The following is a 14,294-nucleotide window of genomic DNA, read 5'->3' as shown; positions in this document are numbered from 1 at the left end:
TCCACACTGGGACACTGCTCACACTGACACTGGGGGGGGGGAGGGGGGTCAGTAGGGTGTGGTGACATTGCAGGCTTAGGGTGCCCTCCTTTGGGTCCCAGCTCCTGACCCTGTGACTGGTGCACATGCCTTGTTCTCCCTAGGGGAAACGTGAACATTAAAGAAAAAATAAGCTGGTGCAGTCCAAGGTCAGAGCCAGTTTCAGATAGCCACTCAGCAATAACGTTGGCCCCTGGCAGCAGTGTTTCCAGTGGATAGACATGAGCTTGGGTCAGGCTGCCCTCCTTTGGCTCACCTTTATGTGCCAGGTGTGCCTTTCATCTGTCTGACACTCAACAGGGAAGGAGCTAGAAGGGCTGGAAACTGGGGCACTTTTATACTGGAGCATTTCTTTTTCTTTTTTTTAGTATTTATTTTAGTTCCTTTTGTTGCCCCCCCTTTTTTTTCTTTATTGGGGAATTAATGTTTTACATTCGACAGTAAATACAATAGTTTGTACATGCAGAACATTTCCCAGTTCTCCATAAAACAACACAACCCCCACTAGGTCCTCTGTCATCCTTTCTGGACTTGTAGTCTCCCCACCCACCCACCCCTGAGTCTTTTACTTTGGTGCAATATGCCAATTTGTACTGGAGCATTTCTAGTGGGATTACCTTATCTCTGGTTACTGTTCTGAGTCAAGAAGTCTATTTCTTTTTCTGAGTTTTTCAATGAAAGATACATAGACACACACACCACACATCACACACACACACACACACACACACACACACACACACACACACACACACACACACACACCAGAGCACTGCTCAGCTCTCACTGACCTGACAGTAGAGCTGGAGATTGAACCTGAGACCTTGGAGTCTCAGGCAGGAGAGGTCTGTTGGAGGCAGTTCCTTTCCCTTCCTTTAAGGAAGTAGTGATTGAAGGCCCACTTGTCTCAGACTTGTTGCATTAGGAGCTTGGCAGGAGAGCTGAGCAGGATGACATTCCCAGGCACTAGGGTGGAAGCTGGGGAGAGAAAGTAGTTCCTGGACAGTAAGAGATGAGGTGATGCATTGGGGAGCTTGGTGATGGCATGCAGAATCCAGGACAGCCTGTGTGAAGCTAGCAAAGCCAGCTCGGCTCATGAATGAATGCTGAGTGATGTGTAATGACCACTAACGGCTCCAATAGATGAATTCTGGGGCAGGGACTCAAAAAGCTTCACAGTTCATTAGTCCCCCAGGCAGAGTAAACTTGCTGATAGAAACTATCCTAGGGGTAGAGAAATAAGATGTGGTGTGTGCACAGAATGGAACATTACTCAGAGAGAGAGAGAGACAGAGAAGGTCAATCTGAGGCAGATGACATTGTGGGTGAGACTTGAAAAAAAAAAAGCCAAGTGACACCAGGCAGACAAAAGGGACATGAAGTTGTGGAGATAGTTACAAACAGACCTAGCCCCACCAGTTACTTAAAATTGTTAGAATAATACATTTAATGTTAAGTATACTTAACCACAATGAAGTACATACACATAAGCAATGGCCGGGGGTGGGGGTGCAGTGGATAAAGCATTTGACTCTGAAGCATGAAGCCCTGAGTTCAATCCCTAGCATTGCTTGTGCCAGAGTGATGCACTGCCTGTCTCTGTCTCTCTCTGTCTCTCTCTCTCTCTCAAGTAAGTCTTTAAAAATGTATGGATACATAAAGAATTTTGATCCACACACCAGAGGGGTAAAATATTAGGGGATGGTGACTGGGAGATTCTGAATTCCAATTCCATCAGGACCCAGAGAGAGAAAGGGGAAAAGGAAGGATGCTCAAAAGTAGTTATATGTATAGTTATGACTTAGAAAGAAAAGGCAGCCAAAACCTGTAAACAACCCAGGTGTCCAACAACAATGAGTGGCTGAGCAAGTTGTGGTGTATATACACAATGGAATACTACTCAGCTATAAAAAATGGTGACTTCACCGTTTTCAGCTGATCTTGGATGGACCTTGAAAAATTCATGTTAAGTGAAATAAGTCAGAAACAGAAGGATGAATATGGGTTGATCTCACTCTCAGGCAGAAGTTGAAAAACAAGATCAGGAAAGAAAACACAAGTAGAGCCTGAACTGGAATTGGCGTATTGCACCAAAGTAAAAGACTCTGGGGTGCTGGGGAGGGGGGGTAGAATACAGGTCCAAGAAGGATGACAGAGGACCTAGTGGGGGTTGTATTGTTATATGGAAAACTGGGGAATGTTCTGCATGTACAAACTATTGTATTTACTGTCGAATGTAAAACATTAATTCCCCAATAAAGAAATTTTAAAAAGAAAGAGAAAGAGAAGGCAGGTCCATGGAAAATAATAATAATCAACCCATATCTGTAACCTTAGCAGGACTACTGCAGTTCCCAATGGAGGGAACGGGGACACAGACCTCTGGTGGTGGCAACAGTGCGGAATTATACCCCGTTAACTCATAATTTTGTAAATCAGTATTAAATCACTAGTAAAAAATATGGACACACATGGCTGTGATCTCAGGGCATAGTATGAAACACCTTAGAGCTCTGTTGAGCTCTCCCGTGGAGGAGTTGGGTATGCCTCAGAGAGCTGGCGGCAACCCGCGAGGTGGCCTCAGACTCCCAAAGCACCAGAGAGTTAGCCTTTCACCCTCAAGCCCCTACCACCTGTGCCTGCCCCGGGCACCTTGTTATTCAATTCTTTGAGGTTCCAGTGTTCTCCGTTGCTGGGACATGGGGCTCAGGCCATCAGAGAGGGTCCCCTGGGTGCCTCTAGTGTCCCTTGCACTGGCCTGTGGCTGCGATGGGCAGGCCCCACATGGCTCTGAGAAAGTCTTGGTCGCTCCCTCTGGTTGCCAAAATAAACCGGGACGCCCCATTCCACAGAGAAAGCTGAGTGAGAAGCCTGACAGTTTTACAGGGAATGAAAGTCTCAGAGGGTGGTGTATTTTAAGTGCTTTTTCCTTCCACTCCTGTTGCTAAAAACAGACAGTGCCCAGAGAGTCAGTGCTGGCTGGGGCACCTCCCCTGGGGTTCCCAGGGGAAGCTGGAAAGGGGAGCAGAGCCTGTCCTCGGTCCCAGTCTCCCCTGGAAGGATCAGGGTTCCTCTTCCTTCCCCTCTGCTCATGTCCCGTGCCAATGCTTATCTCACTGCTCACTTGTCTATAGAACCTCTTAAACAAGACCCGACTTCTCAGCTCTCTATCCAAAGCTCCTGGCAGCATCTTTTGGCAGGGTGTGTGTGTGTGTGTGTGTGTGTGTGTGTGTGTGTGTGTGTGTGTGTGTGTGTGTGTGTGTGTGTGTGTGTGTGTGTGTGTGGTGGGTAATACTACAGAGAGGAAGGGATGGGGAAAGGGGGTGGCGATGGGTAGACAGTTGGGCTTCGGGTGTGTTTCTCATCTTGTGATTCCTCTCCCTCCCCCAGCCTTTTAGAATGCTGCTGTGCATTTTTGTCACCTGTTATCACTGGGGTTTGATGCCTATACAGCTCCACCATTCCTGGCAGCCTTTTTTTTTTTTTTTGAGAGAGAGAGGATGAGAGACAGTGAAGGAAAGACAACTATAGGGGTGCTGGGGGCTCAAACCTTGCACATGGTAATGTGTGCTTTTTGCCAGATGAGCCTTCAGTCCCCCAGTCTAAGCCCAGTTATGTATTTTTTTTTTCCTTTTGTAAATCACTTTATTGGGGAAAACATTAGTTTACAGGACAGCTGTTTAGACACGAGTACGACCTCTTGTCTCCCCCAGAAGATGTCTTCACACCAGCTGTGTGTTTCTTTTTCTTTCTTTCTTTTTTGTTTTGTTTTGTTTTCCTCCAGGGTTATTGCTGCCTCTCAGTGCCTGCACTATGAATCCTTTGCTCCTGGAGACTTTTTTTTCCCTTTTTATTGCCCTTGTTGTTTTATCGCTGTTGTGGTTGTTATTGTTGTTGTTGGTGGTGGTGTTGTTGTTGGATAGGACAGAGAGGAGGAGAGAAAGATAGACACCTGTAGACCTGCTTCACCACCTGTGAAGCTACTTCCCTGCTGGTGGGGAGCTAGGAGCTCGAACTGGGACCCTTTCACCGGTCCTTGCGTTTTGTGCCATGTGCGCTTAACCCGCTGCGCTACGGCCCGACTCCCTACCCCCTAGCTGTGTGTTTCTTAGCATCAGTGCCTCAGCTCTGACTTTATTGTGGAGCATGTGATTTAGCTGGCACGCAGTGCCATTTGAGTGATTTGCTGGTGATGGGGGAGCATTGAGGTTCGCTGTAGGGGGTGGGGGGGCCCACCATGTTAGGAGAACAGGTGTACGTGGCGATCATTCGATCAGCTTTCTGGGGGCTACGTCAAAAATGTTGTCTTCTTCCAGGACCCAGATCACAGGGGCTGCTTCCTAAGGGTGCCCTTACCAGGTTGGCATCTTACCAACCTGCTGGTGAATAAGCTTTACAGTAGTAATTAGGTGTATACAGTGAAAGAGATCCTGGGCTCTTACCTGCACCTTGTTTACTCATTCATGGTGACCCCTGTGGGGCTCTGTCCTCTGGCGTTCTGTCCTCCAAGTCCTCCAGCTCTCACCCCACAGATACTCCCCAGACTACCTCTCCCCCCAGACACTCCCCCCCCCAGCTCACCTTACCCCCACACATCCCGTGTTGAATCAGCCCTCTGTGGCCGGGAAGGTTGAGAGCAGACAAGTGGGAGGGACAACACACAGGATGGAGCCATATGCGTTCACCCCCACAGCCTCATTGGAAATGCAGGCAGAGACCCCCTAGAAGAGGAAGACTGAGATAGTTTCCTCAGTTGTCCCTGGCTGAGCTGGCGGCGAGTCTGGGCCCCATTCAGCCTTTGTCCCAGCTGAGTGCAGTGTGCATGTGGTGACAATGGGGGTGCAGTTCCACTGGGGGCTAGTGGGCAGGGTTCCGCCTGCCCATTCATGCCTCAGTCCTGGATGCCTGAGCCAGCCAGCAGAGGAAGTCGGGGAGTGGGTTCACAGGCGCCCTGGAAGCTGGGAGCCTGTCTGACCTCCGGCACAGTGGGTGCTGACAGAATCCTTTCCCACGGCGCCTTGGCATACCCCCACCACTTAGGCTATGTAGATCTGTCACCTTTTCTCAGAGATTCTCTGCCATGTATGTCTTCACTTTAGCTGGGGAAGAAGCTACCACCTATAAGGAAGAGCATTCCAGAACTTGTCTGCTTAGGGCCAGGCACAGCTTTGAAGGAAATATTGTTGCTGGGGTCGGGGGTGGGCATGCCAGGTGGTGACTGGATATTTGAGCTCCCAGAGTCCCACAAGATCTGGGACGGGTTCTGGGGTCCTGCCATTTTCTCTGTGTGGGTCTTGCCACCTCTCTGTCCTTTAGCGAGAGTGTTGTCCCATTCTGTGCCTCCGTTTCCCTCCGGACTCTTCAGCTGGCCTCTCTTGACGGCCTGATGCCCCTGCCCTGCTGTTCAGGAAATTGGGAGTCCTTTGAGCGAGAGTGGGACTGTGGGAGGCAACAAAATAGTTAACTTGGCTAGTGCGTTCCATTGAATGTACCGGACCCAGGTTCCATCTGGGCCCCCACCACACCTGTTCATGCTCTTATAATGCTGAACCAGGGTGCTCAGCTTATTGTTTAACACTGTTGTTGTTCTCTCCCCCTCTGTCTTCCCCTCCACCTTTCTGTCCTATGCAACAACAGTGTTAAACAACAAGGGCAACAAGAGGGAGAAAATAGCCTCCAGGAGCAGTGGATCTGTAGTGTAGGCCCTGAGCCCCAGCAATAACCCTGGAGGCAAAAAAAAAAAAAAAAAAGGAAAGAAAGAAAGGAAGCAATAAGTGCCCCAGGGGGTATAGTGGATAAGGCCTTGGGCCCTCAGGCACCAAATCCTGAGTTCAATCCCCAACATCAGGTGTACCATAGTGATGCTCTGCTTGTCTCTTTTTCCTTCCTCCTCTCTCAAAAATAAATAAATGAGAGGCCAGGTGGTGGTGCACCTGGTTGAGCACACATGTTACAGTGCAGTGTGCTAGGTCCAGGCCTCAACACCTGGTCCCCACGTCCCCACCTGCAGGAAGAAAGCTTCAAGAATGTTAAAGCAGTACTGCAGGTGTCTCTCTGGCTGCCCCTCTCTCTCTCTCCTATCTTCCCCTTCCTCTCTATTTATGGCTGTCTCTACCCAATAAATAAAGATATTTAATAAATGAATGGGATCTCTATGGGGAAGGGGGGCATATTGGTAGAAAAAGGGCTTCAAGTCAGGAGGGGTCAGTTGTCAGAACTGGCCACAGTCAGGAGTGACGTGGCTTCAAATTCAGATAGACAAAGTAGAGTGCATTTGAGCACAGGGCTATGGCACATTGCTGGGCCGTGTCCCCACCCCAACTCAGCTCCAGAGCAGTGGACCCAGGGATTGAGCATTTGAGGAAAAGTCAGCCTCTTCACGCTATTAAACTATCATGGTTTCAGAACTTTGGGGGAGAGAGAGAGAGAGAGAAATTGTGCTTTTGTGTTGCCAAGTGAGAAGTTCCTCTGGGCACTGAGAACAAAGGGGACTTGAATATTAAACTGTGACGACTGTCCAGCCAGATTCAGCTTAACACTTTCTGTCTGTCTTTATTGCTTTCGAGTGGACAGAGAAGTAGCTTTGCAAACGGGAGAGGTTGGAAGATAACCTTAGAACAATTTGTCCAGCTCCCACCCTGGTTGCTAGTGGCAACCGAAGGTCTCCCCAGTGGTAGCCGGGAATCCTCTGTTGCATTCCATGTCACCCTGCTAACAAGCTTCTGCCCGGGGCACATTCTAAGTCTCCCTACCAAATATAGACGGGACGCCCAAATGGTGCTGCACATTTCTGCTTAGTCCCAAACTGGACAACTCAAGTGTCCAGGATTTTGTAAATATTAAGATTGTATTTTTTAAAAAAAATAGTTTGAGACCCGCATTTTTCAGTGCTTGTGAGAGAGACCAGAGCACAGCTGGTTATGGGGCTGGAGCTCAAACCCAGGAACTCATGCTGACAACCATTGCCCCTCTGCAGTAGAGTTTAAGAAGTAGTGTGTGTGGGGTGGGGGGGCGGTGGCACGCACACACACATTACTGTGAGGACCGGGGTTCAAGCCTGTAGGGGAGAAGCGTCATGAGTTAGTGAAGCAGTGCTGTGGGTATCTCTTTCTCCCTCTCTGTCTCCCCTTCCCCTCTCAATTTCTCTCTGTCTCTATCAAAATCTCACACATCTGTTAAAATGTAAGTTCGGTGGCGGGAGGCTGGGTGGTGATGCACAATATTGAAAAAAGGGAGCCAGGTGGTAGCATGCCTAGTTAAATGTACATGTTACCAGGCACAAGGAACCAGGTTTGAGCCCCTGGTCCCCACCTGCAGGGGAGGAGCTTCAAAAGCAGTGAAACAAGTACTGCAAGTGTCTATTTCCCCCTTCCCTCTCTATTTCTGCCATATCAAATGAAAGAAGAAAGAGGGGAGGTAGGGAAGAATGGCGAGGAACAGCGCATTTGTCTTGCAGGCACAGAGCCCCAGCAATAACTCTAGTGGCGATAAATATGTATATAATGAAAAAAATAAAAGTGCAGGTTCTGGTTTGCTCAGTCAGGAGTAGCCTGAGACTGCATTTCCTGCAGGTTGAGGGGAGTGCTCACCCTGTTCTGTTCTATGGCTCCCCTCAGAGAGATGAGGTTCCCTCCTGTCACCTCCAGAGAGCAGCTTCCACACTTGGCATTCCACACTGTGTGCACTTTCTTCTGTTTATTGAATAGAGACAGACAGAAATCAAGAGGGGAGATAGGGAGAGCTTGTTTGGAGGCTCTAGCAGGGGAGCGCAGCTACTCCTAGACCCTCTCTATTCGGGGAAGGCCCTCCTCTTCAACTGAGTGTGCAGCTCTGGGAGGGACACACATGGAGCAGTGAGGGAGGTAGGGGACACCTGCGTAGCCAGCCAGATCAGCCGAATCAGCTCTGGCGATCAGTGGGGTGACAGATGTTGCAACCAGATCGACCTCACATCTGAGATAGGGAGAGAGACCCGCTTTACCACTTGTGAAGCTTCGTTTCTGCAGGTGGGGAGCGGGGGCTTAAACCCCAGGCCTTTGCACCACTGCCCAGCCCCTCCATCCCTCCACTTTCTTGTTGAGTTGCCCTGTGTCCTAATGTCCTTACTCACCCTCTGACCTGGCCTGTTGTGCTCTAGGATTGTCTGAAAGCCTGCCAGGAGCAGATCGAGGTGGTGCTGCTCAACAGCCTGCAGCAGTGCCGTGAGGAGCCAGGTGAGGCGGCCAAGGCCGAAGAGGATGTGGACCAGGCCAGCACCCCCACCGATGTGCGGGAGATCGACCTGTGAGCTTGCCCCACGGGCCAGATGGGAGAAGCCAGCTCCAGCCTGTTTTCTCCCTTCTCTTGCGTTCCAGTTCGTTCTCTTATGTTTTAGGATGCAAGTTTAAAAGCAAAAACAAAAAAGCAAACACACACACATAAGAAAAGAAAATTTACCCCCCCTCCCTAGAAAGCTGTTTTAGGAGTGAGAGAGAAACGGTCCTGTACAAACAGCATGATGAAATAGCATTTGGTGCCTATTTTGAAGTATAACAGGGGATCCCTTGTGTCTGCCTTCAGTTGCTGTTTGATTCTGTTCAAGGTGTGGTAGAAACATGCTTTACCAGAAACAAACCCTGCATGCAGAGTAGCTAGAGAAAAAAAAAATGCACGCCTGCAATCTGGAAGCAAATTAGGGGAGACTTTATTTTTTTCTCCACCTTTCACTCATGTTATGAACTAGCATATCCATCATTTCAAGGAACTGCCTGATGCCATGTATGGCGTGATTTCAATTGCAAAGCAATGAACTTGAGGAATGGGGGTGGGGGGGGGAGGACAAAGCAATCTTGGGTGCACGGGAACCATTTTGGATGCAGAAGCACTTGGCCCCTGAGCACCGATTGGTTTCTAATCGGGAGCACCACTGCATCTCTAGTTAGACTCTTGCTGTCTACAGTAGCTGCTACCTTAAAAAAAAAAAAAGGATTTTTTTTTTAATGATGTTTAACTTTGACAGATGGACACAAGGTGATTGGGCCAAGGATGTCCTCTAGCTTCTTCTTCCAAACATGGTTCATGGCGGGCACCAAGCCTTGCTGGTATCTCAAGGTGGGGGAGGGGGCAGGTGCTGACCAAGGGTGGACTCTGGAATGGAATCACTTCTCTGATACATTCAAACATAGTACTGTCACCTTGGCATCCCTTATTACTAGGAAACCTGATTAATTTCCCTTTTGTTTTTTGTTCTTTTCCTTCATTTTGGTGCTGATTGGCATGCCTGCTCCACAGTGTAGCATTGTTATAAACCATTCCATTCGAAAAAGCACTTTGAGAAAAAAAATTGTTCCCGAGGGATAGATGGGATGGTTTATGCAAATCGTGCTGAATTGACTCCTCCCTTCTGCCCACCCTACCTCCCCCTCCAGTTCCAAGTCTCCACCCCACCCTCACCCTCCAGCTGGGTTCCTCTTTTCATCTGTTATCTAAACCGTGCTCTGCTACAGAGCACCGATGTCCCCAGTCAGGACAAGAGAGACCCCCCCTCCCTTTCCTCTGACATTCTCATCACAACATTCCTCAGAAGGCGCCTAAAAACAGATCCATCACCATTTTGATGGGACAGATGGATCTTGAGTCCCCACCCTCCCCAGCCCCATACTTCTGGACATGGTAAGGAAAGTCAGTGCTGGTGTAAGAACAGACAACTGAACGTCAGGGTGTGGCATTGTGCTCCCTTTTCCATTTGGAGATTATGGTTATTATTATTATTATTTTTTATTCATTTCATTGCAAAGTTATGTTCATTGTACTTGAATTTTTGTATCCCCCTCCACTTCTTCGAGGCATTCAGTTAGCAAAGAAGTTGGAGCAACTTTTTTTTTTTTTGCACAATTACAATTGACAGGTGATGAAGCTATTTGTTACAATAGTTGTCTCTTTTTTTTTTTCTTTTGTTAAGTAAAAAAAGTCAGAACAGGGCGTCTTTGAAGAATTATTTTCCACACAGATTCTGCCTTGTTAGACTAATAGGGTTGAAGATGGAGGAAAAATCTTAAGGGTCTCTTATTTTTCAGTTTATTGTGTTCAGTTTATTATTGTTATTTTTTTTTTTTTGCGCTGCTATGAGGCTAAGATCATCCTTATTCACATTAACAGTACCTAGCTGTAATGTTTTCACAGAGTGTGCTGCTATTTTATAAACATTTTTTATAATATATTATTTTACTGCTTAAATTTCCAAGTCCTGAAGTAGATGGTTGCGATATGAGTTCTTTGTACTGGAAAAGCCCTTCCATAGTTTTATTTTCTTCCAGTAGCATTTTCATGGTGGTTTTTTTTTTTTTTTTTTTTTGGTTTTTTTCCATTTTGGATTTTTTGTTTGTTCCTCTCTGATTACATTCTTCAAAGACAGATCATTCTTTACCTCAGGTTTACTGGATAAAATCAATAACTACACAAGAAAACGGCTCACATTTTTGTTTTCATAATACCTCACAACCATACTGTTACTGCTTGGGAGCTCATTTGTGTGGGAGCAGGAAAAAGCAGGAGAGGGGAGATGGAACACCACCACCCCCTTGGGTGGAAAGCGGGGTGAATTTGGTTCCAAGGTCTTATACCTTCGGGGCCTTTTCCGTGAGGAAGGTCATTAGGCTTCCATTTTGACTCCGGTATCTACATCATGATGGAAAAAAAGACAATTGAACCAAGGGACACACCCCCACCCCCAGGGCAGATACTCAGCACAAATATTGGACTAGGAACTCACATTTGCCCTTTGGTACCAGGTATCAGGAGAAGGGAGATAGAATCCCAGCAGGCTCTCACTCCTTCAGGCCCTTCATTTTGACTGGTCCCTTACCACCACCCCTTCCCCTCCTCTGACCTGGGTGTCCTCAGTTGAGGATGGTCTCAGAGGTGTTTCTGGGTCTGAATCTGGATGGATGGGAGTTGTAATCACTCCCTTCCAAGTGTCCCTCACTGTGGCAGGCCCTCTGCAAAGGGACACTGGATGGTCTTGAGGTTTTCCAGAGTGTTCAGGTGGCACTATTGGAAGAACAGGTGAGATGGAGATTGGATGATAGCCAGTCAAAGGGAGATGGGCCCTCTTCAGAGGTCTCTCTTGCAATGTGTGTAGAAGGGTTCAGGACTTGGTGAGTGAGCATAACCCTGAAATTCTAGGGAATTTCCAGTGGGGGCAGTGGATGGTGAATGATGTTGGAGTTTTGGAGAGGAAATCCAAGAGTCCAGTGTATTTATTATTATTAGTGAGGGCCCACTTTTGTACAAGTCACTTTTCTGAGGAGTTCCAGAGATGGGGGGGGAGGGGTAAAAAAAATGCTTTGGGGTTCTTGGAGCCTAAAGAGAAAAAGGCCCAAACTCATTTCCTAGTGACCAGACCTTAAACAGAAGCAGCACGTGACAGAAGGTGACAAGGAAGAGAGCAAGCCAACAGACTCTTCCCCACAGTCTATAACTTCCTTTGTCTTGGAGCGCTAGGTACCACTGGGACCTTCTGGATCTTTTTTCCTTCTCATCCTTGGGACTTGGGCGGGGGGCTGTTGAGGATGACCCTGGGGAAGATGCCACATTGTTTGGCTTTTGTGCTTGCTCCTTCCAACAAAAAAGGGACCCTGGGCTTGTTAAAGTGGCTAATAGCCTCTTCTTCAATCTTTGTTTCTTGGTAGGGGGGGTGGTGTTCAACTTTTCCTTCTGGAATTCTCTTTGTCTTTTTCTACCTGGTTAATCTCTCTGTCCCCTCTGAATATTTTTTAGTTATTATTATTACTGTTACTATTTTTTTTCCTCCATCAGTGGGGGGGTGGCTTCATTGTTCCCCTCACACACCAAATTTTACTCCTCCCCCTATTTTGGCCAGATTCTAGGGGGGTGGATCTAGTATGCCAAATATATATGTGTGTGTGTGTGTGTGTGTGTGTGTGTGTGTGTGTGTTAAAGCATAATTCAATGCCATGTGGGTTCCTGACAGCTAAGAAAGCTATAGAGGTGGCAGCATCTCTGGGGATAGTTCCTTCAGCAAGGAGGTCTTCCAGCAAGGGTACTGACAGGAGAGAGGTCACTGGAATAGACTATACTGGAACTGCCCCAGGCCCCCAAGGAAGAGCCTCCTGTGGCTCAGAGGGGACTTCTGGGACAGGACCAGGCTGGTGCTGGCCACAGCCCTGATATCACACACACACACACACACACACACACACACAGATACACACACAGATACACACACAGACACAGGACACTGCATCCCTTTGCCAGCAGAAAGGGTTTCCGTCCTCTCTGCACTGTGCCCTGAGAGACTGAGCAGTCAAGGACATTCATTCAGTGTAGGGTTGAGCAACTTCCTCAAAGAGGGCAGGGGAATCTTCTCTCCGCAGGGGCCGGGACTGAGAGAAGAGATCTGACTTGCACCTTATGTACCATGTAAATAATGATGCTCTAGTTGGGGGTGATACTGGTAGAGTGGGGAGGAGAGGGAGTTAAGTCCGAGTGAGTTAAGCCAGTTGGCTTCAAAGCCAAAAGGATCCCTCTGTTCCCCTTTGAGATGACCCAACCCTGGGAATAGCTTTAAAAGGGACATTGGTACCAGGACGGTAAAGTTCCCTTAAGCCAGCCCAGGGCCCTGAAGCAGAAGGGTGACTGCAGGTTTTGCTGGCAGGGGCTGGGAGCAGCTCCCAGAGCTGCTCGTGTAGTCGTCCCCATGTGTGCCCAAGAGGGCAGGGAGGATGTTTATGGCTTTCTCAGACCACGTGGCCACTCACGATTCCACATAAACAACTCAGAACGGCCATTTTCTCTGGCCCAAATTGTCAGTGTATCTTCTGCTTTTGAGGTTCTGGGCTGGGCTAGCAGACCCAATCCTTGGCTCAGGCTTCCAGAAACCAACCACCAGCAAACGTATCCATGCATATTATGCTGCAGGCGCTGACATTTATTGCTTTGCTGCAGCCTACTTAGGGGGGGAAAAGTGCCTTATAACTGACTGTAGCCATTGCAGTAGCCAACATTATCATGACAGGTGTCTGTCCTTTTAGATGGAAACAAAACAAGAAGAATTGGAGATTTGGTTTGCTTTTTTTATGTTTGTTTCTACTCCATTGGTTTGCATTCTTATACTGGCCAACTCTTCAATCCTCAGCAACTACTGGCCCATTGGATGTTTTCCCATGATGTTCCATTACCTTCATATCACTTACCTCAGATCTCTCGCTCTTTTCTCAGTTATAGTTCTTGTCTTGGACTTCTTTTGTTGTTATTATGATTTTTTTTTTTTTTTTTTGCTTTAAAATGAGTGATGCCATATCAAATCGATGTTACCCTCTCACAGTGTACTCTCTCAGAGGGTGTGGGTGTTCTATTTGGTCGGGATGTCATTAAGTGCTAAAGTAGTGTGATGGGTCTGAGCAAGGGTTTTAGGGCAGGAGGAGGCGATGTGTGGGTGACAGTGGGAGTGTGCTTTAGTCGAGCTGCCTTTTCAGAGGCCCGATCTGTTCAGTGTTAAGTGATTTTTTTTAAATAATAATAATAACCTTTGTTATTCTGACTAGCTTAAAGATGGATTTGAAAAATGGTTTTTGGATGCAATTAGGTTATGCTATTTGGACAATAAACTCACCTTGATGTAAACATTCTGCCCATGTTGACTTTTTTTTTTACAAGGTTATAAAATTTAATAATTCGAAAGATTGTGGCATAAGAGGGGTTACAATTCCCGCCACCAGAGTTCCGTGTCCCATCTTCCTCCATTGGAAGATTCTCTATTCTTTATTCCTCTCGGAGTATGGACCAAAGACTTTCATCGGGTGCAGAAAGTAGAAAGTCTGGCTTCTGTAACTGCTTCTCTGTTCGACATGGGTGTGGACAGGTTGATCCATACCCCCAGCCTGTCTCTCTCTTTCCCTAGTGGGGCAGGGCTCTTGGGGCTCCAGGACACATTGTGTTGAGGTCATCTGCTCAGAAAAGTCAGGTTGGCATCGTGGTAGCAAGTTGGTGGCTGAAAAGCATTTAGGTGTAAAGCAGAGCCAATTTTTAATCAGGAACTTTTTTTTTTTTTTTTGATAACTCAACCTGCTGTCCTGAGAATGGATAAGTGGAATACACCTAAGTCATGTCAGAGCCCTGTTAGCCAGAGTGCTGGACCAGAGAACCTGTGGTGGCACACCCAGTAGAGTTAGTTACCAGGCCCCCACCTGCACAGGTAAAGCTCCAAACATAGTGAGATAGGGTTGCAGGTATCACTCCTTATCTCAATCCCTCTC

At 47.6% G+C, this 14,294-nt stretch overlaps 1 protein-coding gene across 1 annotated transcript in view; it reads left to right on the top strand.

The window, feature by feature from the left end:
- CCND2 (cyclin D2) overlaps positions 1-13,662 on the top strand; it is a 30,182-nt gene extending 16,520 nt beyond the window's left edge. The window contains exon 5 of the mRNA XM_007526255.3: positions 8,177-13,662. Within this exon, the coding sequence (XP_007526317.1) occupies positions 8,177-8,326 (150 nt within the window). The 3' untranslated portion in view covers positions 8,327-13,662. The remainder of the gene's footprint in view (positions 1-8,176) is intronic.
- Positions 13,663-14,294: the final 632 nt, after the last annotated feature.

The sequence above is a fragment of the Erinaceus europaeus genome, chromosome 4 (genome assembly GCF_950295315.1).
Source record: "Erinaceus europaeus chromosome 4, mEriEur2.1, whole genome shotgun sequence".
NCBI classification, from domain to species: Eukaryota; Metazoa; Chordata; class Mammalia; order Eulipotyphla; family Erinaceidae; genus Erinaceus; species Erinaceus europaeus.
The sequence above is the reverse complement of the archived record's forward strand: the minus strand, read 5'-3'. Positions and strand labels throughout refer to the sequence as shown.